General features: G+C 39.7%; 1 protein-coding gene across 1 annotated transcript in view; it reads right to left on the reverse strand.

The window, feature by feature from the left end:
- Positions 1 to 27,758, reverse strand: part of LOC139472307 (uncharacterized) — a 105,459-nt gene that overhangs the window by 25,213 nt on the left and 52,488 nt on the right. Inside the window, exon 2 of the mRNA XM_071254756.1 lies at positions 23,870 to 23,984. Coding sequence (XP_071110857.1) covers positions 23,870 to 23,984 — 115 coding nt within the window. The remainder of the gene's footprint in view (positions 1 to 23,869; positions 23,985 to 27,758) is intronic.

Below are 27,758 nucleotides of genomic sequence, written 5' to 3' on the forward strand. Positions count from 1 at the left end.
GGCCTTCATTATGTTTCATAATTTCATGGTTCATAACTTCACGGCATTACAACCTTTTCAAACACCATACTTCAACTCTCCATCTATTCGGCTGTGAGCTTCAACAAATATGTTGTTTTTCTGAATGAAGTCTTTTCGTTTTAAATATCAAATATATTTTGCCCCTGACTTCTCATCTTCTGTAGTGGATTCTTGCAAAAGTTTGCACATAAGTTTTTTTAATTCATACCTCAATGAACCGAAAAAAATTCAGTCAATGCTTATAATTAAATTCGACAATGAAAAAATGTTTTAACTATAACAATAGTTTAACCAAAAACTGTTGAACCAATCAACTCAACTGGAAAGGGTGCATGGTAATCACGCACGCACGAATACGGTGTTAGCGTTGGGTGTCTCAACGTGCGTGATTCCCATGCATCCTGTGTCATATGGCCCTGTGACGCAGGGGCAGCATTATGCAGATGGCTGTTTCAATGAATGCTCGTTCCACCCGTGACGAACAGGTCTGGTTGTTGATGAAATATAGTGATAGCTAAATGGACAGATTTTTTATTCATGCACCGATTGTCTTTAAATGTAATATCCAGTTATGTATGACTGTTTAATAATCTCATACCAACTTTGACTGGAGTAGGTCCGATAGTTTTTCAGATATTGTAGTAAACGCCGGTACCTTAAATTACCTTCCAGACTATAGTTGAAAAAGGAAGGCTAATAATGAAACCCGAAGGCAGGAAAGTTGCGGAACCAAGGCGAGTGGGAAAGAAAGAATCGAGCGAGCCTGCACGTTTGCTCTTTATTCCTTCTTATCTCTCGGTTTCAAAGAGTAGTTTGGACAATGTATATGCATGAATTTGGCTAAATGTTCTGTCCATAACGATACACGTGAGCAGAAAGGGAATTCCCTCAACTGTATTATTGGGATTGCCCGACATTCCATAGTAATAAAAGCAGTACACCTCGGTAGCCGTGGCTGTATTTTTTACATTCATAGCGAAATAAATGCAACACATGACTAATTCAGCTAATCAGAATGCAGGAATAACAATGAACACAACGAAACTTTACTTATAAACACATGAAAGAGCATGATATAGTTAGAATCGTGCAATCGGCCCTGCTTTTAGCAGAGATTTCTATCAAATATGGAAAGGGTTTTCTCGCTTTTATTACCATTCCTGGTTTCAAGTTCAACAAGCAGCTGTGATTGAATATCATAATAATTAATGTTGTACTAGTACAATCTGATCAGGTTTTGTGAAGTGAGGTCAAACGGGTTTAACATTGTATTGAGGATTATTGCACTTATATAGCAATGTGTGTTTGTGTGTTTCATGGTGCCAGCCTACTGAGATACCAAGCCACAGTTTAATGTGAATACCCTACTCAGACACAGTGTATAGACTCTGAGCTGACCAGTCCTTGTTTTATAACATTAATGCAGAGTGTCAGGCAGGGTTACAAGTACCATCTTTTCACGTCTTTTGTTATGATGTGGCTGGTGAACAACTGATGGTTGAGTTTGGTATCTCGATCTATATAACATAACTCCATTCATATGTTCACAGGGGCATGAGTGGGCCAGTCGTCTAAGGCGCCGCAAATCGCTGTGCAGAGCTGCATCCCTTGGACCAGAAACCTAAGATCGTGGGTTCAAATCCCATTTCGCCCTGATTGTGTTAGTTTTTTTCAGCACTTTACCCATGATAGATTAATTATAGTATTTTGACGGAATCAGGTGGTCCTTAACTTCTTTTGAATAGTATATGTTTGTTTAGCATTACACAATTGTACGCTGTCTGGTTACAAAAAGTGTTCAGTGTACTTCTGGTTTTACATTATTAATTTATTTCATTTTTATTGTAAAATGTACATTCACAAAGTTTATTCACCTGAAGCAATACAAAGTGATTTTTGCCAGCAAATATACACAATAGTCCTTTTTCTCAAAGCATGCTCTCAATAATGGGGTGCACATTAAACACAACAATAGATGGTTGTGCTCTAAAGTTACCCCTTATTCCCCACAAGAAATTGTTGGTACACAAAAGTCATTGCCACGCTGTGACTCTGCCATGAGCCCCAGCATCTTGTTAACTTCTTTGGTCAAAGGGTTCATAAAGAAAAGTAAGGATCCTTCCCATGTCTTGAGATTACTTCAATTGCTTCAGTCGCAGGAGACGAAAGCCCTGGCATAGATTCAGCAATACATTATTCTGAGTTGCCTTTTTTCCTATCACTGGATATTATTATTTTTAATAAAATCATTTCCTTGCTGCGCCAGAGACCCTGAATTAGTGTGGATAATGACTGCCCGATGGTGGTAGTCTTGGGCTTTTTCAGGATCCAATTCACCAAACAGCCTTCCATTCATATCTATGTTAGCAAATACTCTTTGTGTAAAAGTCAGTGTTTCTATTAATATAATAAGATTCAAATGTTCATTTTAGATTGGCTATTCTTTGGCTTTGACATTACATTTACCACAAATCTAGAGATGTAACAAAAATGTACATTCTGTCTTTGAGTGAGTGAGTTGGGTTTAATGCTACTCTGAACAGTATTTCGATTGTATGACAGCATGGCCAAGATTTTTTGTGGGAGGAAATCACATGTATGGTTCTGACAAACCTCAAAACATAATTGGAGTGAACCAGGATTCAAACCGACATTTGGTCTTTGAATTATAGAAGAAGATGGGTAGATGCAGTATTAGGGTCACCAAACCAGAACGAATGTTTTTACATTTTTACGGAAGTGAGAGGAAATGTAGGCCGCCATTTTTTCTACCCTACCAAACGCTGTTGAATGTTTAAGGCAAAGGGGGTTGGATTTGCTCAAATATATCGCACTACGTTAAGTTCATTCCTTCATGAATATTCATAGAATGTTTCCTTAGTCACTTAATCAAAGAGATCCGCTGAGGCGTTGAATTCACCGGATTGATCGAAAAGATCTGCCAATCCATCTATTTCATTTTCTTTATCTGAATCAGGTGCACGAACTGGAGAGTACACACAGCTGACAAACTTAAGAAACTGAACAAAAGGATCAACTAAACAACTCAAATATTTTTTTTTCTGATAATGTACTCAACAAAACAACTATCATACATTCCTTTATTCCTGCCATACCTAGGCAAAGATGCCTTCACCGCTCCCCAAGTTGATTCTAATTTATTTGTACATGCCCATTTCTGAATTTATAAATTTTACACTGTGGTTAACTGTATGTACTCCATCCCCTCAAAAGATTCTAAACAGTCATAAGCCTTTCAACCGTCCAAATGAATGATTGATCCCGGCTGAATCCAGCTTTTAATAATTGGAATCAATGTCTCGCAATTTCGTTTCTCAACAGCAGTAATGACCATCTTGCTAGAATATTTTTCAATCCCACCAAACATCCAAACACCATCCACTCTCCTCCCTCTGTGAAACTTACTCTTACCAAATTTTGATTCATCAATTTCTACTTCTACCCCAGGCCCCCCAATAGACTCATTCTCTCCTTTAAAAATTTCCAAACAAACCCCCCTGCAAACATTGTATCAATCAACCAAAGTGTGATCAGAACCAAGTTTCAACAAAATCTTTTCTAGACCTGTTAACCCAATAAAAAGTAATTTTCAAAATGTCAGGAATGGACAAATTAGACTTATAAAACCAGGAAGAACGCTTCACAGAAATCATGTGATGACACCTCTTGTTACTACACCTCCACACATGCCCCTCACTCCTACTGCTGTACCTCCTCCTGCTAATCACACCATTCTCACACCCACAGCAAGGCCCTCCAAACTGTCCTATCTCGCCTACATCCTCTAACCAGTCCAAAAGTCTCCCCTTACCCCTGCACAATTCATACAAATTATCATACACAATCCAGCTGTCAGACATTCTTGAAAAGTAATTGAGCAAAGTGACAAAAAAGAAGAAGACTTACAAGCCATGCAAAGTACTATGAGCGTAGTGGTATTTGTAGTGACGAGTCCATAAAAGGAATGTCACATGATCAGACACGTGACGTCTTACGTCATTTATGTCCCACCCCCAAACAACACGAAGTCAACACCACGAGAATAAGGCTTTACTGTCTATTGTAAAACTCTTGGCCCCCTTAAGGGCATTTTTTTTTTTACCATTCCTTTCACGTACTGATCATTTTTTGAGTCCTTTTTGCTTAAAAATGCCTCCTAATCGATTTTGGCACGCTAGCGCCTGCACGCTTTTATATTCGGAAGCGGTTTCCTTAAGGAAACACCCGAAGTGGGGACCCAAATACTGCAGTTGACCAGTCCAAGATGTCCTAAATATTCAGAAAATTAACACTGAAAAAAAAATAAATTCATTCACTCCTCACTAGGCTGTTGACCAATAAGGAGTCCTCTTGTAGACTAATTAATTGAATATTGTATCACAAATCAATCTGCTCTGCAGCCATTACAACAAACTCATGTTTTGTCATGACTCTTCTTTCTCAATCCTTTGTAATCAATAAAGCCCTTGAAACTGTCTTACATGCTCGTGCAGCTGGGGGCGGCTTCTCTATGACACCAGTCATGGCGATGTATATTTATGAGAGTTAAGAAGTTTGTTCATGCAGAGTTGATGCAGTCACATGAAACAACACACTGAGGGCTCTCATCTTGGTTGTCAAGGCAGATAAGTAGTCAAGAGGAAGTTTCGTGATTTGGGGCTATATTAATCACTAAAGACAAAATTACAAAAAGATATACTGAATGGTGCTACATCACTGTAGCTCACCTGGATGCATGCCTGAGAGTGTGTTTGTTTCTTTGTTTGTTTGTTTGATGTTTAACGCAGCACTCAGCAATATTCCAGCTACATGACAGCGGTCTGTAAATAATCGAGTCAGCACCAGACAATCTAGTGATTGATATCATGAGCATTGATCTAAGCAATTGGGATACAATGACATGCATCAACCAAGCGAGCCTGACCACCCAATCCCGTTAGTTGCCTCTTACAACAAGCAGACGCCTCTTAGGACAAGCAAGACCTATTCTAACCCAGATCTTCATTGATCAAAATGACAGCAAAGACACAAACTTTACTAGAGTTGCTGTCAGCACTGATATTCAAATATTTTGGGTATAAATACTGAGGACCAGAAACTAACACTAACATCCAAATGAACAAAATATGATCTCATCATAACAAGAATCATCCATGCCAACGTACAGCTTACTCAGTCTGACAATTTCAGAGTGAGTGAGTGAGTGGGTGAGTTGGGTTTAACGCCGCTTTTAACAGTATTACAGTTATATCACGGCGTGTCAGCTTAATGTGGGAGGAGAGCCCGAAGTGATGCAGGTCTCAGACGTTTACCACATCGGTGAAACCAACGAGCACGGGTATGGTGCTGACAAACTGACAATTTCAGAGACATTTACCGGTACAGAGCCAAAAATGCTTTGGAACATTTAAAAGCATGATCCAAACTTAAAGGTAAAAAATAAAACAAAAATAACATAACTCATGAAAAACAGCACATGTGTTTCCAAGAGAGACACTTTGAACTTTAAGCCTGTTCATCCGAAGATGTATTGTCTACTAATGGCACAGACATCCTAACGTTTCTGTCTGGTCTGGAAATGGCTGCATTATCAACAGTCAATCTCACAACTAACCAAAGTTCCCAGACAAAGAGTATTTAAATCCAATCACCTCCACAATCTCCAATATTGATTTTCAGCTGATCCAGAGAGTAACCTTTCTTGAGTACAGTCTTGTAATGAAAACAGGAAGTTAGGCTAGGAGACAGAAGCTAATCATTGACATCAAGTATCACAAGTTTGGTGTTCATAGTCAGCATGTCCTAATGGTATCACATGCACATGTAATGCTGCAGGCACTATGGTTGCTGATACTGGGATGAGGAGCAGATGGTTTTTTTAGATACTGGGGCAAGATGGCCACATAAATCTGGCAGTGTACCACTACACACTGCCTTAGAGATTGAGCCCTATATATAACCTGCATTTGACAACCTTGGAAGTTAGCCATCCCAGTTGGATTGATAAATCAAAATGAACTGACTTAAAAAAATGGCCTTTAAGAAGTGACAAAATTATTGTAAATGTAAGGTCTGATTTAATATCTCCTTTGGGAAACGACAAAACATCACATTCCAAATCACATGAAAATCAATTTATTTTGTTCTTTCAACTTGTGTTCTGAGACACCATTTATGATCCATTTCCGATTCTGTGACACTTTGTCATTAGGGTCACAAACACTTTCTGCTGGACTGACAGCTTCAGAGTTGGCAGAGTGAACGAACTGACCACAACACAACCATGCTGTCCTTTTGAACAAAAAATTAGGTTGGTATGCCTATATCATGAGTGAGTGTGAGTGAGTATGGTTTTACGCCGCTTTTAGCAATATTCCAGCAATGTCACGGCGGGGGACACCAGAGATGGGCTTCACACATTGTACCCATGTCGGGAATCGAACCCGGGTCTTGGGTGTGACGAGCAAACACTTTAACCACTAGGCTACCCGACCATCCTGCCAACATCATGAATAGTTACAATGAATGTGTGTCACAGAAAGTGTTGATCTACAATGTATAACTTCCCCCACAATACATTCTTACACTTATAAAGAAATTCAACATAACTTTATCTGGATAAATAATCAGACAAACACATTGTACAGCATGTTGCTCTTGGCCAAAGTAAACAAAGTTAAGTTCCTGGCCAGGGGACGAGGTTTAAAGGTCTATTGCGGATTATTGATGCATCCGTCAAGGAGCTATATCCTATTGACATAGTCCTGAGATGTCCATTTGACCCTATTTCATAAATGATGGAAACCTTTAAGCTTCAACAATTTATACATTTTGTGTAATCAATAAGCAAGTTTCCATAAAAATGTCAAACGTACAATTTTCTTCGTCTCCAACATAAGATAGGGTTTGAGTAACACAGGAATGTCGGGTCAAGACTCGAGTTTTCCCCGGACCACCATCGTATGTCAGAAGAATGCTGTGCTGCATCAGGGAACAAACTTTCACTTCTTTGTGTAAATTGTGCAAGTGGAGGTTGCTGAAACCAGCATCATCAGCGATCCAATTCATACAATTATTTTCACCACTTTTTGCCCTAAGGAATCTGTTTTGGCAGACAAATGAGACTGGTTATTCTTTAGCGGTGACGTTTTATATGAAGTCGTAAGTGCTATCAGTTTCGTTCATAAGACTGAATTCAATCCAACTTTGGATCTATTAAGTAACGCCCATTATTGTTTAACAGTATCATGCTATGACTTCGCAAATCAACTTATCCTCACTTTACCTATTAAAAAGTTTTCTGAATTGAATCATTTTCAACCCTGCCATTCCCAGAATGCAATAGTCGGTTAGTTTAAAGAGGGACAAGGCTCAGTTGTGGCTTGTTTAAATCAGGTCATTCAAGAAAACTGTCTTACTTGTCTGCTATCTCAGGCCATAGTTTCTAGATCTAACCAGCAATATATAATTCCTGAATAACACCATAGGAATCATGATACTTTCACACAGGGCACTTATTACTTTATCAACAGCCTTAGAAATTTTGTTTTCGTTTAGAATAGTGTTTATCTTTTTGCACCCGTCCTCTGAGTTTGTAGCCATGCAGTCCTGCTAAAACAAAAAAAAAACTGTTTACATTTTCCATCAAGTTTTATTCAGTGTCAATTTTATAGCAAAATTGGTGCATTGAGAACTGGTTGAGAATTATAGCCTTCAATTGCTCCTTAAGTCAATGAGGAATACCCAGTCACTGGATGTTTATTTGTCCTCAGCATAATTAAGTAGTCACAGGCTAGCAGACTAGCTTGAATTTCAAAGGCTGTATCTAGACATACACTGTAAATGAGCACCAGACCATGGGTCTCGGTCTCCTCATAAATAGTCCAGTAGAATGAAGTCCATGGCCTGCCCAAGTTGTTTACACAGTAGTTCATTCAATGATGCACTTCCTTGATGCTTCTCTAGGAAATGAACCCACTGACCATGCAAAGGTCTTTCGGACCCACTCCCAGGTCCTGATCGATGAATTCAAGTTCAGCTGGATCATGGTCCAACTGGAAACACTATTGATCAAGGAGAGGCATTCACCCCTTTTTCAGAAACGAAAGTATCAGATAACTTGAAATACTATTTCCTAAATTTTGTCCTCCATTTTGTTTTGGCTGTTCCTGACATCAAAGAAAATCTAATATCTCAGCTGTAGTTGTTTTTAAACTTGTTAAATAAAATTTGATTGCAACCCTACTGGGAGGATTAATGAATGTTTTCTCACATTTACAAGGATCCAGGTATGATCCACTTACAATCCAACTCGTGAGGATCCAGGGTTGAAGAGGTCTTCAGCAACCCATGCTTGCTGTAAAACGCGACTATGTTTGTCGTAAGAGGCGACTAACAGGATCAGGTGGTCAGGCTCGCTGACTAGGTTGACGCATGTCATCGATCCCAATTGTGTGGATCGATGCTCATGATATTAATCACTGGACTGTCTGGTCCAGACTCGGTTATTTACAGACAGACGTCATATAGCTCGAATATTGCTGAGTGTGGCGTTAAACAACAAACCAACCCACTACAATCCAGTTTGGATCAAGTTCCACGTTGCCAGACATAATGAAAGCAAGAAAATTACATTTTAAAAAAATATATAAAAAAATATAAAAGAAATGTTTTTGTTAAAAACCACAAAATATTTTTTTTGATATTTCACTTAAAAACAAATACTTTTTTTGAACAAATATGTAGGAAGGATTGAAATTCACAAGTACATTCATGTGACAGTGTGTCATTATAAACCTTCCGAGAGGCAATAGATCTCACATCAGCTCGACAATCATAATCTTATCTCCATTCTACCGACAAAATCAATAAAGTCTGCTCACAGACATTCAGTGATTTTCTCTTTACCAAACTCCACTTAATCATATTGTGCAAGCTCTATTCAGACCAGCAGTACGGCTCGCATGGTTTAATTCAGATGACATATATCACTTAGGTTGTGCTTGAATGGAGTGGGGTTTTATTTCTCTTTCAGGACTATTGTAGTTGAAGCACCAAGGACACAAAATGAACTCTAGGAAGCTGTACCCGCAAATTAATGGAAGCCAGATTCTAATCGTGATGAGTGAATGCTTTAAGCACCAGGGGGCAGCCAGTCCCCAGTCGTCTGAGGCACTGCAGTTCCATGTGCAGAGTTTCGTCCTGAGGCACTGCAGTTCCATGTGCAGAGTGTTGTCCTGAGGCACTGCAGTTCCATGTGCAGAGTTTCGTCCTTAGGCACTGCAGTTCCATGTGCAGAGTTTTGTCCTGAGGCACTGCAGTTCCATGTGCAGAGTGTTGTCCTGAGGCACTGCAGTTCCATGTGCAGAGTTTTGTCCTGAGGCACTGCAGTTCCATGTGCAGAGTGTTGTCCTGAGGCCCTGCAGTTCCATGTGCAGAGTTTTGTCCTGAGGCACTGCAGTTCCATGTGCAGAGTGTTGTCCTGAGGCACTGCAGTTCCATGTGTAGAGTTTCGTCCTGAGGCACTGCAGTTCCATGTGCAGAGTGTTGTCCTGAGGCAATGCAGTTCCATGTGCAGAGTTTCGTCCTGAGGCACTGCAGTTCCATGTGCAGAGTTTTGTCCTGAGGCACTGCAGTTCCATGTGCAGAGTTTTGTCCTGAGGCCCTGCAGTTCCATGTGCAGAGTGTTGTCCTGAGGCCCTGCAGTTCCATGTGCGGAGTGTTGTCCTGAGGCTTTGCAGTTCCATGTGCAGAGTGTTGTCCTAAGGCAGAAGCCAATGATCCTGAGTTTGTGTCCCAGATTCAACCTGATTTTATATCTAGGTTGTCAGCACCATTATGTGACCCGTGCTCCTGGGTTTCACCAAAGCGGTAAACGTCTTAGATGTGCATCACTTTGGGCTTTCCTCCTACATCTTAATCAATCTCACATGCTGTGATATGACTGATTTAATGTTTAAAGTGGCATTAAATCAAACTCACTCACCCACTACACTACCAAGAAATCCCCGTCTGTTTGATACTCTTAGTGAGTGCTATATGACAATGTCAGCTTATTTTGGGAAGGAATGATGCAAAACTGATGCAGGTCATAGGCATTTAAGAGGAAACCCATGAATAACAGTATGGAGCTGACAAATAAATGAAAATAACCATGGTAAATCTTTAATATATTGCTGAAACCCATGACCAGCAGATCCTGGAATGGACAAGGGATGCAACTCTGCAAAGTGGATTTTGGCACCTCAGATTGGACCACTGGTGCCCCCCCTTTGATACTCTGAGCACATACATGGGCATGCACTCAAATCATTAAGGTAACCATGGTAACCCTTTTAGAGTGTTGCTACTGTTGCGAGTTGTTGGAAAGTTGCCTTGTTGCCATGATGTAACCTCAGATGGCAAAACTGCACATTAATGTCTGTTCTAATCAATAACTTGCCTCTGTCTCAACATCTGTCCTACATCTGTTTCAACAAAAAAAAGTATATCAAACATGACATAAGATAATTTTCTGTCATCAGCTGATTTTTCCTCAAAGTGCAGAAGTAATATAGTTAACCCAGTAGTTCCATGCTATAGTGGATGGATCACAATGAATTGTAAGCAGATCAATGTACTGGAATAAAAGCAACAAAACCCTTTCCATATTCAAAGAGAAGTCGATTGTATGATTTCGACCATATCATGAACATGTGTCCATGAATCACCATTAAATAGGGATGATACCACGTGTTTCCACAAGGTGAGGTGAAATGGGGTTTAACGTCGCGTCCAAGATTATTGCACTTTTATAGCAACATGCATGCACGTGTGTGTGTGTTTGTGTGGCTGCTTCTACAAGTCCAGACTGATGCTGATTTATAGTGCTAGCCCACTAAGATACCTTCTGTACTGTAACATGAACACCCACTCAGACACAGGGTACTGACTCCGAGCCGACCAGTCCTTGTTTTAGCCCTGTAATGCCGAGCGCCATGCAGGGTAACAACAAGTACCATCTTTAATTGTCTTTTGGTATGACACAGCGGGGTATTGAAACCCGGACCTCCGCTCTCCGGATGGATCCCCTACCACTTGACCACGGAGGCAGTCCAGTTTGCAAAAGGCGAAGCAGCCAATAGTTGCATTTTGTATAAGATGCATAAGCGTCACAGTGCTTATACAATGCACTGTCTGCACTACAAGCAGATATTAATGGACATCACATGATCAAATGGAATTCCCTTAAACAAGTGCCTTTAGGCATCTTCCTGAGTATTTGTCTGAGATCAAAAAAAATACTGACAATACCCTTATTCAATCTCCATGCAAATGTTTTATGACACAATGAATCTAATCCCACATGTCATTCATATTCAAGCCAGTCCCATCAGACTCTTTCCACACTGACCCCAGTGGAAACCATAACAGCATCACGTAATTGCTCCCAGCCTATTCGGGCGCTGCTGGGATAAAGGAAAGAGAATAGATTATTTTTGTCCTGGGTTCCATAATCATTGAGCTTTATTCCTTGCACTCTAGAATCTGATAATTATCTGGAATTCTGAGAATAAAACGCAGTCAAAATTGATGTAATAAGATTTGAGTTTAACATGACTGTGTCCCTTGACGAATGTGGTCTCTCATTTTGCTTTAGAATTTCAGCTTTCTGTCCATCTAATGGTGTGCTTGGATAAAAACGTCCCTTTCTATTCTCTACATGAAACAGCTTATTTCTTTGGTTTTCTTTAAACCCTAATGCATCCATTTTTCTCCCTGATCCGGTGGCAGTTTAACAGGCAGTGCTAGATCATGTCTGCCAGGGAAGCCACTGGGAAACAACCTGAATAAGATCTCTTGACAGAGATACATTGTCTGCACACAACTGGTGCTAAAGCCATTCTCTTACGTACATTTTTGGCATATATTTACATGCATTTAATTCATTGTCCTGGGTGAGTGAGTATGGTTTTATGCCACTTTTAGCAATATTCCAGCAATATCACGGTTGGGGACACCAGAAATGGGCTTCACACAATGTACCCACATCAGATTTTTGGCATGATGAGCAAACGCTCTAACCACAAGGCTACCCGACCGCCCCTCATTGTTCTGAATATATGCTACTTACATATATTTCTCAAAAGAACTAGAAGCTTAAATTAATACATACCCAAGAATATACCATTTGTCAAAACACCTGTTTTTTCAAAATTTGACTTTTCAGCGTTGAGAGAATATCATATTTCCAGATCATTTAACACATACCCGGTTATTCTGAATTTTGATCATAAATAGAGGATATTCCATGTATCAAGTGAAATACCATGCTTCTCTCATCAAGTGATGGGGTGGTGGTGGTTACAGGTGGGGGGTGGTAAATCGTTTTTGTGTAGCTGTCTACCGGAAAATTAAAGTCATCACTTGTTTGATAACGGTGTTAAAACCTCCACCGAAACCTTGCTCTTAACTGTAATAAAGAAGTTGTTCATCCATAAATCCCATCCTTACTTAGTACTCCAACTTTTAAATGCCTATCAAAGAGGTTTTTCCCACTGAAGTATATAAAAAACAGCTATGTTATCTTTTGATCACACTTCCTGTTTGCATGTACTGCGCAATGCACTTACAATGTTCACTGACTTTATTCCCTATCCTCTTGCAATGATTGGTTAACCCATTAACTGACAACCTCTTAAATGGAACTTATCAGTATAACATTATAAACGAAGATTTCTGTTAAATTTACCTGATGACAATCTAACAGGCTGCTCCCTACCTAATACACTGGCAAATGTTACACTCGGACTAAATTATCACATATGAAACCAGTCAGTGCACTGGTAAGAAGTGCGAGAGAGAATTAATTAATAACTTTTTTCATTTGTGTATTGAGCACTGCATGGAACTAATCCCTCATATCTCAAGTTCTCACATGGCAGTAATTTCCCAGAAATCGGCAATTCCTGCTGCAGGTTCCAAAATCAAGGTGAAATCAGTGCCAACACTTCGATTCTTCCTGTCTGGGATTTAAAACTCATCTCTTCCAGCGGCTGTTCCTTCTACTCTGCAGTTCTGTTTGATGAGCACTGAACTTGTTTGCACTTTGTTGAAATATGGTGCAACATAAATGGTATTGGCAATATTGGTGGCAACAGAATATCCCCACGAGGTTGTCCTGGATCAAAGACATGGCGGTGACAAGAATATCCCCACAAGATTGTCCTGGATCAAGGACATGGCGGTCACAAGAATATCCCCACGAGGTAGTCCTGGATCAAGGACATGGCGGTCACAAGAATATCCCTACAAGGTAGTCCTGGATCAAGGACATGGCGGTCACAAGAATATCCCCACGAGGTAGTCCTGGATCAAGGACATGGCGGTCACAAGAATATCCCCATGAGGTTGTCCTGGATCAAGGACATGGCGGTCACAAGAATATCCCCACAAGGTTGTCCTGGATCAAGGACATGGCGGTCACAAGAATATCCCCACAAGATTGTCCTGGATCAAGGACATGGCAGTCACAAGAATATCCCCACGAGGTAGTCCTGGATCAAGGACATGGCGGTAGTATATCTCCACAAGGTTGTCCTGGATCAAGGACATGGCGGTCACAAAAATATCCCCACAAGATTGTCCTGGATCAAGGACATATCAAGGACATGGCGGTCACAAGAATATCCCCACGAGGTTGTCCTGGATCAAGGACATGGCGGTCACAAGAATATCCCCACACGATTGTCCTGGATCAAGGACATGGGGGTCACAAGAATATCCCCACGAGGTAGTCCTGGATCAAGGACATGGTGGTCACAAGAATATCCCCACAAGATTGTCCTGGATCAAGGACATGGGGGTCACAAGAATATCCCCACGAGGTAGTCCTGAATCAAGGACATGGCGGTCACAAGAATATCCCCACGAGGTTGTCCTGGATCAAGGACATGGCGGTCACAAGAATATCCCCACGAGGTAGTCCTGGATCAAGGACATGGCGGTCACAAGAATATCCCCACGAGGTAGTCCTGAATCAAGGACATGGCGGTCACAAGAATATCCCCACGAGGTTGTCCTGGATCAAGGACATGGCGGTCACAAGAATATCCCCACGAGGTAGTCCTGGATCAAGGACATGGCGGTCACAAGAATATCCCCACGAGGTTGTCCTGGATCAAGGACATGGCGGTCACAAGAATATCCCCATGAGGTCATCATGCTTAAAAGGGTATGTTAAGTCTAGTTTATCTACTAACTATATGGTGGTTTATCATACATAAAGTGATGCAGGCATTACGATGTATACCACTCCAATCAATCAGCATGGGTAGAGCAAGGAAAAACTCAAGAATAATATTTAGAGAAAATCTGGGGTTCAAACCAACAAGTTTCTCCACACCTAAAGGACACAACATAAGAAATTGTGATGGCTTAATGGAAGAAGAAGGGTTAATAACTGGGTAATTTACAGCTGAAGGAAAGCAAACATGGCTGAGCTGCAATTGTAAGGCTTACTATTGATTATAAACAGTCAGTCTGTTCCTGGCTCTAAGACTGATCCAAATCTGTAGCCCCTATCAAACTGCTGAAGCGATGCTGATTGACAGACAATTTAGTACAAGTTCACAACAACAATGAACAATGATGAAGACAACCTCAAAACTGCTTCCCTCTTAAGCCATTATGTAAACACATGCAGGCATTTTTTCCCTTTTTCCAATTACCGCAGTAATTACTGTAAAAAAAGGTCTCATTGAAAGGTAAAATGGATGAACAATTGAGGGATAAAACACCAGATGAAAGAATATTCTATACATCCGGTTTGAACATCCGGTTTTATCACTATTTGATAGTGATTCATAAATACTTTCTCTTATAGTCACAACTGTACAATCGACTGTGCTTTTAGCAGAAATTTCTTATGAATATGGAAATGGTTTTGTCAATTTACTAGAAACACAGTGATGTCACTTTCATTTATAACCCAGGTTGTCCAGTCATGTAGGCACTACGAATCTCGGTGCGGAGTTGCGTTCCTTAGGCATGCCTGAAGTGTATGAATGTGGGTACAAATCCCAGATTTACCATGGTTATGTTTCAAGGTTTGTCAGCACCACCACACCGTGGTTTTCACCAAAGAGGCATGCTTGATCTGCATCACCTAAAGTTTGTTTGTTTGTTTGTTGATTAACGCCACGCTCTGCAATACTCTAGCTATATGACAGCGGTCTGTAAATTATCAAGTCTGGACTTGACAATCCAGCGATTGACATCATGAGCATTGATCCACACATTTGGGATACGATGACATGTATCAATCAAGTCAACGAGCCTGACCACCCAATCTCATTAGAGCCTTTTACAGCAAGCATGGGTTGCTGAAGACCCTGATGTTCACGAGTCGCATCACCTAAAGATCGGGTTAGAACTGGTCTTCAGCAAACTATGCTTCTCTTAAGAGGCAATTAACAGTATTGGGTGGTCAGACTTGGTGACTTGGTTGATGCTGTCAAAAGTTTTAGCCTGACTAACTTTCAACTATGGGACTTAACAAAGTGAACTTATAAGTCAATGTAGTACATTGTTTGTGTAGTGACAGCCAGTTGAATGTGATAGGGGTCCAAATGGACACAGAAATGGAAAAGAATGAGTACCGAGCAGTCATCAAGTTTTTTACTTTAGAGAAAAGTACTTCTCAAGAAATTTATTACCGCATGTCAAAAGTGCATGGGGATAAGTGCCCTAGCTATTCCACTGTTAAACATTGGGCAACTATGTTTAAGGCTGGGAGAATAAGCCTTGATGATGACCCTAGGTCTGGAGGTCCCTCAATTTCCATCAATGAAGATTCAATCAAGGAGAAAGAAAAGGTTATGTCGTCAGAAAGACGCACATTACCATTGCTGAACTTGAGGAAGACACAGGTCTAAGCCATGGATCCATCATTATTCATGAACATTTGCAGATGGATAAGATATCTGCTCGTTGGGTGCCAAAGTTTCTAAATTCTGATGTTAACGAAAAAAGAACTGACATTGCCTGAAAAATTAAGACCCATTTGAGGAGGATTTGTTAAAAATACAAAAAGAGATTCGTAACAGGTGATGAAACATGGGTCTGCTACTATGATCCCAGGGTCAAAACGTCATCCATGGAATGGCACCATTCTACTTCTCTGGCACACAATAAATTCAAGTATTCAAGATCAGTGAAGAAAGTTATGGTCACTATATTCTGGGATGCAAAGGGTCTGATCCTTGCTGATTACTGAGAAAGCCCAAAGACGCCTGCGAGATTCTATCAAAGAAAAGCGTCAGGGAATGCTGACTGTTGGAGGTATTCCTTCATGACAAATGACTTCTCTCACTCCTCTCGACTTGCAAAGGCTGATGTGGGACAATGTGGGTTTCAAAGAGCTTCCTCGCCATCCATATTTGCCAGACCTGGCACCAAGTGATTTCCACCTCTTTCCTAAACTGAAAGAAAACCTTCATGGAAAGGGCTAAGATGACAACGATTACCTCAAAGCTGTGAATGGGTTTTTCAGGGTGGCTTTAGAAAATTGAAAAGCTAAGACACTATCAATATGAGAAGTGTATTGAAAAGCAGGGAGAATATGTTGAAAAATAAAATTGAAAACACTTTCACAATTGTTGGTTTTGTTTGTTAAGCTTAGAACCTTTTGATCAGCCCTCGTACCCTAATTGCATAGATCTTTACATGTTATCTACAGACCGCCATCATGTAGCTGTTAAGCAATAAAAACAACAAACAAAAACTTTAACGTCAGCACCACCGCATCAGGAGTTTCACCAAAGTGGTAAACACGACCTGCATCCCCTCCTAACATGAAGCTGACATGCTGAGATGTAACTGGGATGGTGCTGAGCCAAAACCAGTCAGTCCCTTACAAACTGAATCAAAGTAGACTACTAAAGTTGTATCTTTACCCCAGAAAATCTGACGATGGAAAAGCATTTCTCGTCACCGTAGAAACCAGTTTATTCTGTGGTCTATATACAACTGCAAAAAAAGCAGAGATAGAATTTGCAGGGTTAACAAACTAATGATAGACAATGTTCCACCCTAGGCATTAGATGTAGTGTGACTGTCTGTGTTGGCAATGATTACAGTGTATTTGTGGTCACGGAGACCTACAAACCTGGACACCACAGAAGCTTGACGGACTATTATGTATGGTTAAGGGAAGTGTAACGCTTTAGTAAAATCTCATTAAAATCAGATTTTAGTTCTCGCTACCGCTAAACAAAGATCTCAGGACATCCCATTAGGGGTCACGTCAGACCGACCAAGGCCAGATGGTCAGATAAAGTATGAGGACTTTCCAAAGTCTTTCTTACTTTCATTATCAAACATGATCGTGAACGGCAAAATGAATCCGTCAGAATGAAAGTAGAAGACTGATTATCCAAAAGGATAAAAACTTATCTTCTATCAATGACAGTCATAATCGCATCATTGACAAAGAAAAACATATAAAAACCAAATACCTAAGGGGTATTCACATTCTCATATCTGCTACCAAAAAGGAGCCACAAGAGGGTCCAACAACGCTCCAAATCCTACACTCTTGACAAAGATGCATAAGCCGCAGACTTTTGTCCCACTGCTAACACACACATCCACACAAAATGTCCAAATTTAGATATAATGGCGCTGGTTACAAATTGGTCTGCAGAGCTGATCGAGGATTCCAAATGTTGCCTTTGAGGCATTTCTGAACTGCTAGAAATGCCAAGGTTTGAAAAGAACTACATTCAGTCCATTAACTGTCAGAATCTTTCTTCAAACAGTCCACAAAGCGCCAGAAATTCCAGTGTTTCCAGTAGGGCTGGGATGAATCTAAATTTACTCTCCGGGTAGTCGGGTACCTACCCCCCTATTACCCGACCCTACCCAGGTATCCGCTGTAGATCTCAAGAGATAGGTACAAAATGTCTGATTGGAATAGTTTGACCATAGCCCTGTCAAAATGTATTTAGATACACATATAAAATAGTCGGGTCATGCAAACACTGAAGTTGACTAAAGTTTTATCTTTATTCAAAGTCAGAAGGAATGAATGCATAGACAGAAAATAGGTGAACGTTAATAATTGTAGTGTAACCATAGAGCTTTAGATAATTTTGGTCATTCAACAAAACATCACATGACTAAACTACGGGTCCGGGTAGTCCTGTGGGTTCCTGGGTCCTACTCAACCCACCCGACCAGAGCAACCTGTCCCAGGCCTAGTTTCCAAATCATTTATTGTCAATGCTTCGTGGCCCTGTCCATCCACCACCTTCCTTCATCGTTAATAGTGTGTAGGGGGGTCATGATAAATCGAAATATCGATATATTGCTATTGGTAAGCACTTAAAAGTCAATAAATAGATTGTTAAATCAGTTTCCCATCAATAGTATCGATTTCAGTTAGGAATATTGATAGTTTCGATTGTATTTACCATATCAATAAAATACATGCAATGCTGTTCAATCTGTTTTTCTTTTGATCAAGAGTGGTAGTAATTGACACATGGTAATGTGGAAGTTTCTTTTTCTTACATTATTAGGGTAAAGAAAAAACAAATCAGACAAATCTCAAACTTTCCTTTTTTGTTGTTGTTATGGTTATCACTTCAGTTCTAAGATTTAATTCAACTCTAAAATCCATCTAAAATTATACACTGAAAACTATCGATATTTATGGCAATAGTTGCTTGCAATATCAATAGTTATTGCAATAGTGATTTCCAAATCACATCATATATGAAAGCAGAAAAACCCTTTCCAAAGCCACAGGAAATTTCCGCTAAAAGCAAAGTTGATTGTATGATTCTGACTGTATCATGAGCATGTGTTTATGAATCACTATTAAATATCACTATCCAGGTGTTCAAAAAAAGGTCAGTGTATCCTGCCCAACTGGTGGCACCCGTCACAAACACATGCAAAGGCAAGTCAATTGAACACCTGAAAAAACACGGGAACGTATGGTACAAGTCAAAAGAGGGAATTTCAATAAGTCATAAAGGTTAAAAAGAACTACTGGTTTTAACAATCATTTAAAAGTCGAATGTTAGTTGGGAAAAGTTGTAGGATCTATATTTGATAAGAAACGTGTCAAAAGGTATTGTCGACTAGAGAGTAGGAGTACATTACTTAAAAAGTGGTCTGGGTCAGTTTTAACTTCATGAGATAAGTTATGAAGTACTGACAATGCCAGATCACGTGATCCACAAACCACTGTACTCCAAATCCAGATACTCATCTTTCTCCAACCCAAAATAGCATTGTTTCCCCCAAAAATAAAATTGTTCCAAACCAAAGTACTATAATAAAGTTTCAACTCATTATCTACCAGCGTTCTGACTGTGTGTCACAAGATGCTTGCCCACCTTTCAGACCCTGGACCCAAATCACCCGCCATATGGATTCTAAATACATGACACTGGATAAACCAACCTACCAATCTGATACTAAATGGGAAGAATAATTCCTAGGATTTCCATTTGGCAGCATCCGTATATATTCCACATCTCCTCTAGTGAAAGCATAATCAACACATTGTTGCATGAACTGACATTCCATTTTCAGACAGATTAGAAATATATGCAATATTGATGCTGAAACGGCAGAATGATGTAACATTTTTTTCCAATGATGGATCAGTTTTCTTTTCATTATTCAAATATACCCAAGCTATCCATTAACACTGCCACATTTACAACATACAGATGCTATGTACTACCAAAACCTCTCAAGGCCAAACTCAATTAATTAAACATTCCTACACTTCTCCCCATATATTCTTCTCATAAAAATAACAAAAATTCGGGAGATACTTGCTGGTTTGAACAACTTTTGAGATTAAACCTTGGTAAGTTTAATATTTACAAAAAATAAATTTGACATAGTATCTGTTAACTACATATTATGAGATTCATTAGGGTGCCTTAGAAGTGTGATTCATCCCAAATTATTATTTTGGTGAAAGTTAAATTTCATGGTTATGCTGACAGCCTGAAATGTTTATGTACGACAGATATATTTTTCCAGAATTTAATTGCCCATAATTAAGGGTGCATATAACACATGAGTGTGTATTTTACGCAAATAAATTAGTCTTGTGTACATTGATCAATCAGAAGGGGTGCTAATTGGGATTGTTCACCAGCCAGTATATCAGCAAATGTCACCGTGGGTGCTATAATATTACGTCAAATGTGGTAATGACTTTGTCAAAACCCCACAACATTACTCAATCCTACGTACATGACCCAGATTATAAGTTTATCAGATGAAAGCGATCCATAATATGAACTGGTTGATTAATAGCATCTGTCAGAAATCTCATATCAAAGAAATTTACCAAATATGAGAAACTATATCAAACTGACCCTCCAGCTCATTGACAGCAACATTGATCATACAAAATGTCTGCTGCCAGGAGACAAACTGTCTGAATATCATCCAAGACTGGACTAGCATCTGAATGTAACCTGTCAAATGAATCTTATTCACATACTTGTTTGTACCTCAAAATAATAACAAACATATTGTTTTCAAGTGGCTACAATACGTTTATTGTTTTTATGTTCAAATATCATGATACTAGATGCTCCAACAAATATTGACAAAACAATTTTGACAGGTTTATGATGTATCATCAGTATAATTTCGAGGATTGGAATACGCTGCGTTCCTCCACCACCTGCGAATACATAAATGTTTTGAAGTGTGGTAGTGATGTGTGTCTAACAGTCTAGTTTCAGACATCCATTGAAATGAGACCATTAATAACTCACAGAGTGAGTGAGTTGGGTTTAACGCCGCTTTTAACATTATTCCAGTTATATCACGGCGTGTCAGCTTAATGTGGGAGGAGGTGATGCAGGTCTCAGACATTAACCACTTCGGTGAAACCCTCGAGCACGGGTATGGTGCTGACAAACCTAGAAACATAATCGGGGCAAACCGGGATTCAAACCCACAATCATAGGTTTCTGGCATGCCCAAGGGATGCAACTCTGCACAGTAAATCGCGGCACCCGTGCCCCCAATAACTCACACAAATCACATGAACCCCTTCACTGCCAGAACCTAAAGCTATGTGTAGAGCAGCTGGGTGTATGGCGACGACACAGGCTTCACCAGACATCTTGCTGTTTGTGTGATGTTTGTTTGTTTGTTTATTGTTTAACGCCGCACTCAGCAATATTCCAGCTATTTGACAGGGGTCTGTAAATAATCAAGTCTGGACCAGACAATCCAGTGATTGACAACATGAGCATCGATTCACGCATTTGGGATCGATGACATGCATCAACAAAGTCAACGAGCCTGACCACCTGATCCCTTTAGTCGCCTCTTACGGCAAGCATGGGTTGCTGAAGACCTATTCTACCCCGGATCTTCACGGGTGGTTTGTGTGATGTAATCTGATTGGTTTGAGCACTTGCTCTTTTCCTTTCGCTTAAAACAAGTTGTGTCTCGATTTGTTAGTAAAAGGGGCACAGGTGGCCATTTAGTCATCTGAGGCAGCACAGCTCACTGCTCAAAGTTGCGTGACAATGGGCACACCAGAAACCCATGACAATGGGTTCGAATCCCGGTTTGCCCTATAATGTTTCTAGGTTTGTCAGCACCATACCTGTGCTCGTGGGTCTGGGACCTGCATTATTTATACAAACCTGTGACATGGATCCAATGTTTGTTTGTTTATTTGTTTGTTGTTTAACGCCACACTCAGCAATATTCCAGCTACATGATGACAGTCTGAAAATAATTGATTCTGGACCAGACAATCAAGGGATTGACATCATGTGCATCAATCTACACAACAGGGATACGATGACATGCATCAACCAAGTCCTGTAAGTCCTCATCACCCAATCCTTTAAGTCGCCTCTTACAACAAGCATGGGTTGCCGAAGACAAATTCTAACCTGGAATCTTCAGGGGAAAGATCCAAATACTCATCTGGCCAATTGTTGCTATTGATAACAATTTCATCGACATCCTCTGAACAACTTTACATCACATACTTCATCTTTCATTCATTGCTAAATTCACCATCAATTTATACAGTTTAAGTATTTACAACTGTATAGAGAACATTTGATGATAAAAACTTAAGCATCATAGGTTAGACACATTTCATGGAAATATTTGTTTAAAATTTAGGCTTTAAACATACATATGCATATATTTTCCAAAGATATATGATTTGATGAGTTATCCTTAGTGGAGAAACTAAAGCAGAGTATTTCTACAACACTGTGGCATCAGTGATATCACTTGAGGAATTAGGCCATCAAACACGGTTTCCAAATTACTATAGACGGTACTGAAACTATTCAGTTTTGTTGATTCCCCTTGACATAAGCTGATATTAAATTGAAGATTGGGTAATATCCCATAACAACACCATGAAACACTTTAAGCCCTCCTTGTTTGCAATCCTATCTTGCCTATCTAGAACCTGCCACATGGCATTAGTGATAGACATGACCATTACAACAAGCCTTTGATCACTCACACACATCTTGTCAGCATTACCAATAGGAAATATTAATGGACATCCCCAAGACAAGATAAGACAATCAACTATCCAGTAGAACAAGTAGACAAGCCTTATTTCCAGGAATATCTTAACCCACAATACTATCTGATCCAAATAAATCCTGTTGGATTCAAATGATCCATTTATTTAGCAAGCAGCAAAAAGAAGTGTTGAAGGTGATGTGGTTTTGAGACAATGTCATCGTTCTTGAGGGCAATAAGTGTGTGGCCATCGTGCTCAGCAGTGGGTCATGATGTTTGCTGGCAATGGCTGCTAATTGTGTTCCTATTAGACAGCTATTTCTGTATCCCTAACTGGCACATGGCAGAATTATAGATTTATACATCAATCCCTTTTCAAATTATCTTGTGACAAATTTGAACAATAATCGTCCTATTCCTGAATCAGAACATGGTTAAATAAATCACACATTTTGTAGATGTCTTATTTTCAGGATCTATAATTTAAGTATATTGATCAATTTTTCATGTAAGGTATTATAAATATTTATTTTAACTGCATCACTCTGTTCAAATATGGTCTTCATGATAATATGGTTTTCATGATAATATGGTCTTCGTGATAATATGGTCTTCGTGATAATATGGTCTTCATGATAATATGGTCTTCATGATAATATGGTTAAAGAAAATGAGAGGACGATGCAGCTTATTCCATGCCAATGATTCAGAAGAGGTTTGAGTCAATGACCTCTGAATAACACAATGACCCTGACCTGTCCACTGGTCCAAATAATCAAAACATATAGCAAAACCTTCATAATGGCAAATTTCTACATCCTGATTATACCTTAACTATTAGGCAGTTTGGAAATTACAAGTACCAATTTCTAACGCTGAATATGGGTCCCATTGCCTTATATTTGCGACCTATTTCACAAATTCAACTTTAAGTGGTTGACATGAAATCAAAAGCAGGAAAATCCGAAGAGATACAATACAGAATGGGTCACTTAACAAATGCGAGCAAGAGACAGTCTCATTCTTCACATCAATTTCATGCTCACACGAATGTCATGATTTACGTAATTCAAATCAATCTGAAGCTCTGTCCACAAGGGGCAGTGAGGTAGGTAGCCTAGAGGTCATAACGTTTGCTCGTCATGCCGAAGGCCCTGGTTCAATTTCACATCCTGGAATACTAAAAGCAGAGTAAACCCATACTCAATCACTCACTTACTCACTCAACCAACCAACAGATCCCCACTTTGGAGTACCCTTGCAACAAACATGGAAGTGTACTAAGATGTCTGACCTGATGTTGTGACACGTCCATGTGTGGGACATAAATCGGCCAACTTTCTCATCAGGAATGTCTTCACACGTGACATTGCGTTCCAGAACTAAGCTGTGCTTGGGGAAGGACTTGTCTGCAATGAGAAGAGGTTTATTAGGCAAGTTCATGATGATATTGTCATTAATTTCATAAACATGTGTTAACACGCAGGGTTGGATCAAGGTTATACTGGCAATGGGTGACATTTGTCATTTTTCGCAGGTGTTGTTTTGTTTATTGTTTGTTTAATGCTGCAGTTAGCAATATTCCTGCCATATTACAGCAGTATGAAAATAATGGAGCTTAGACAACACAAACCAGTGACTGACATCATGAGCATCGATCCACACAATTCAGATATGATGACATGCATTAACCAAGTCAGGGAGTCTTCCCATCCAAGCATAGACACCTTTTACAACAAGCACTGATTGCTGAAGTCCTATTCTTCCCAGATCTTCACAGGTCTTTTTCGTGAGTGGTTTCTGTTTAACACCATTCCTTTTAATGCTATTTATCACTGTGTGTGTGTTACCTCTAACTACCAGCATAAGTTGCTGAGGAGCTACTCAATCTCATTAAAATCAGATCTTGGTTCTCACTGTCGCTAAACAAAGATCTGAGGACATCCCATTACGGGTCACGTCAGAACGACCTTTCATCCGACCAATCAAAGCGTCGCTTACAAGATCATGAAAGTGACAGTCTGAATGTGTTTTATAATCATGCAACCTCAAAAACGTTAACACGGGGTATTCCGAACAACAGTTATGGCCCGTATGACTGACTCCATCAAAATTATTGTCTCTCTCTCGCTTCCGTGGGATAAACATTTGAACGGAGTACGTGGGAAGCACTGCCATACAATCGCAACCATATATTAGACATTCCAGAATGTTCTTTTGTTCAGTTTTCAAAATTTAAATTGAGAACTGTGTAAACATATTTTTCAAGCGTAGTCTGAAATGGAAGTCGCAAGGTTGAAACAAGTGCCGTAAAGCTCAAGAATGCTGCTTTCTAACTGGCTGATGTCGACTTCTTGTTAGTCGCTTCAGTGGTCTGTCAAAACTCGCAAAAGGTCGTTATGACATGACCGGTAATGGGATATCCTCAGATCTTTGTTTAGCGGCAGTGAGAACTTAGATCTGATTTTAATGAGATTGAGTAGCTACTTTAACTTGGAATCCCCACAGGGTCACAGTGTGTGAGCTTGATAATAATGTAGGAGGACAAGGATGGTGCTGACAAACCCAGAATGGAAGTCAGCGAGAATCTGTGAGATCACTGGATTCTGGCAAGGTTAATGGACATAGTACAGCAAAGCACCACCTTAAGACACCAGAGCCACATCCACTGGTAGTAAGTGGAAGTAACTCATGCCTTAGCTCTGCCATCCATACAGTTATGTCCTGTTTGCAGCCACTGCCAGTCAAAGGCCATGAGTCAGCAGGTCAATTTAGTCCAGATTGAAGATTGTTCAAGGGTACACAGTATGTTTGTGATGCAAACTTAGCATACTGGCTCGGCATCTGAATTGTTTGTTTATGGCTATATGTCACTGCCTTGGTTCAAGCTGGGCAAAGGGTGAGGAACTCTGAATGTCTTCTGACCAATTAAATGTTAATGACCAGGGCGCCGTTGTACAAGGGATCTTCAGTTACGTGAGCGCAAAGGTGGTCGTAGCTCTGATACCTTAATATAGACTTACGACAGTCGTAGTGCTACAGTTGTTTTGTAAAACGGCACCCTGGACCCACTTGCACAAAGCAAATCTTAGACTATCATAAGCTTATATTAACGTATGGGAGTTACGATCATGACGACTCTTAGTGCTAAAATCGCTTTGTGCAAGTCACAGGCCTGGACAGTTTTTATGACAAAACATGAACCTTATAGATAGGAGTAATTTGTGTATACTACACTACTAAATTAAATGTAGATTTACAAACACACTGATCAGGACATAAAACATATGATCATATATCTTCATATATATAATTTTGTATTAGGAGACACATGATCATGATGATTCTGAAAAAATCTTAAAGCTAAAGAATATGATGATTTTCTTATTATAACATTTGATGTCTGTTTGGTTACCCAATTCAAGTATCTTGTAGGATACTCAGAAAGAAATGATAAAACAAATTGCATTCTCATTCATTATTATTTAATTATTAAATGATTTTTCAAACAAATTATTTAGAATCTTGAAAGCTTAATCAATTGCTTACACTATTCCTAGTGCATAGTGAACTCAGCAGCCATCCTGCTTGATATATATGAACAATAGTTATCATTGTTAATAATTCTAAGAATACTAGTGACCTCTATTACATCTGAGGTGTACTCCCATCCACCTTCCCAATTCATCTATCAAGATCTTTCGATCTAGATGGTATAAAGAAGTGAGGTTTCCCGCCATTATGCACGTCATAGCTTGGTGTGCTATAATAGTGCTATTTGGGGAACAACTACTGTAAACAGCTTTATTTCTGCGCCGTTAAAATATTGCGAATACCACGCCAAAGACAATACTGCGACGAGATATTTTTGCAAGTTGCCGTGTTGAGATGACCCCTCGCGTACCAAACAATAGACAGCTTCTCTCCGAAGCTAGTTTTTCTGAGTTGGCCGGAAAGTTGACCGGAAGAGATTGCGACCAATTATCAAATACGATAATTGACTCAACTCAGTGTCATGTCATATGTGGACAAAATTGCAAAGGACACTGACGCAATCAAGCGAGGTTGGAAGAAGGCAGGATTACTGTGAGGTAACAGTGACACTAACTGGTCTGTTTACACTGTCATTTGTGATGTATTGTGTGACCATTCTGCATTCATTTGTGTTTTTAAGTTATTGAGTAACTTGTAGTTCTGGTTGATGATTTCAACATTTGATGACGTGTTGCAATGAATAAAGTATGTATGTATTATTTAAACTTATTTTTGCGTTTTTAATTTTTGCGAATAAGTCTCGTTCGCAAAACTCGCAATAATAAAACGGTCACAAAAAATTCCCTGTTTACAGTAATTGTGTGTAGTTGACAGTGAAGAGTTTGACTGAAGCCAAAATACAGGATTTATGGCAAAGATGTAATAGAGGTAGAGGATTCACAAGAATTATACACCTTGTGATAAACAATGAGTGTCGGTACACCTCTTAGTAGTAGCAGAGTATGACAGTAGGTCCTGTCTGAATTACTCACCAGACTCCAACACATGTACCTAATTACTCAACCTGTACCAAACAGTGGGTAGCATTAATAACATCCCATTATTACACTGTCAACCTGACAGAAAATATCAGCTGTCTTTTTCAGCATGCACCAACATTCTCAGACGCTTGTTAGGGAGACATCCAGCTGTGTATATCAAGTTCTCAGATTAAGTCTGAAACCTGGTTTTGAACCCTAATTGCGCTACATCCCAGACATAGGTTATTGACATATTTGAGTTATATATACTCAGTCTGTGCCAAAATCATTTATGTCTACCATGTAGTACCAGGAAAATATTTGTCCTTCTGCATACTTTTCAGAGATCTTGCTCCTTTACAAATGAGCAATCATATCAGCTTCAGCTTCTGGTATAGTTAGTCTCACGCAATTAACTCTGCTTTCAGCAGAGATTTCTTAGGATTATTACCATGACTGTGGAATATATATATTTTATGAAAAAAAACCTAACCTATATATAAATACAAAAGAAAGTCTAGCCAGCTCTAGCCAGCTTATTGTCAGCGGGGCGGGGTCTAGTGGTTAAAGCGTTCGCTCGTCACGCCGAAGACCCGGGTTCGATTCCCGACATGGATACATTGTGTGAAGCCTATTTTCTGGTGTCCCCCGCCGTGATATTGCTGGAAT

Source organism: Haliotis cracherodii, unplaced genomic scaffold (genome assembly GCF_022045235.1).
Source record: "Haliotis cracherodii isolate W230 unplaced genomic scaffold, xgHalCrac1.p SCAF_1, whole genome shotgun sequence".
NCBI lineage: Eukaryota > Metazoa > Mollusca > Gastropoda > Lepetellida > Haliotidae > Haliotis > Haliotis cracherodii.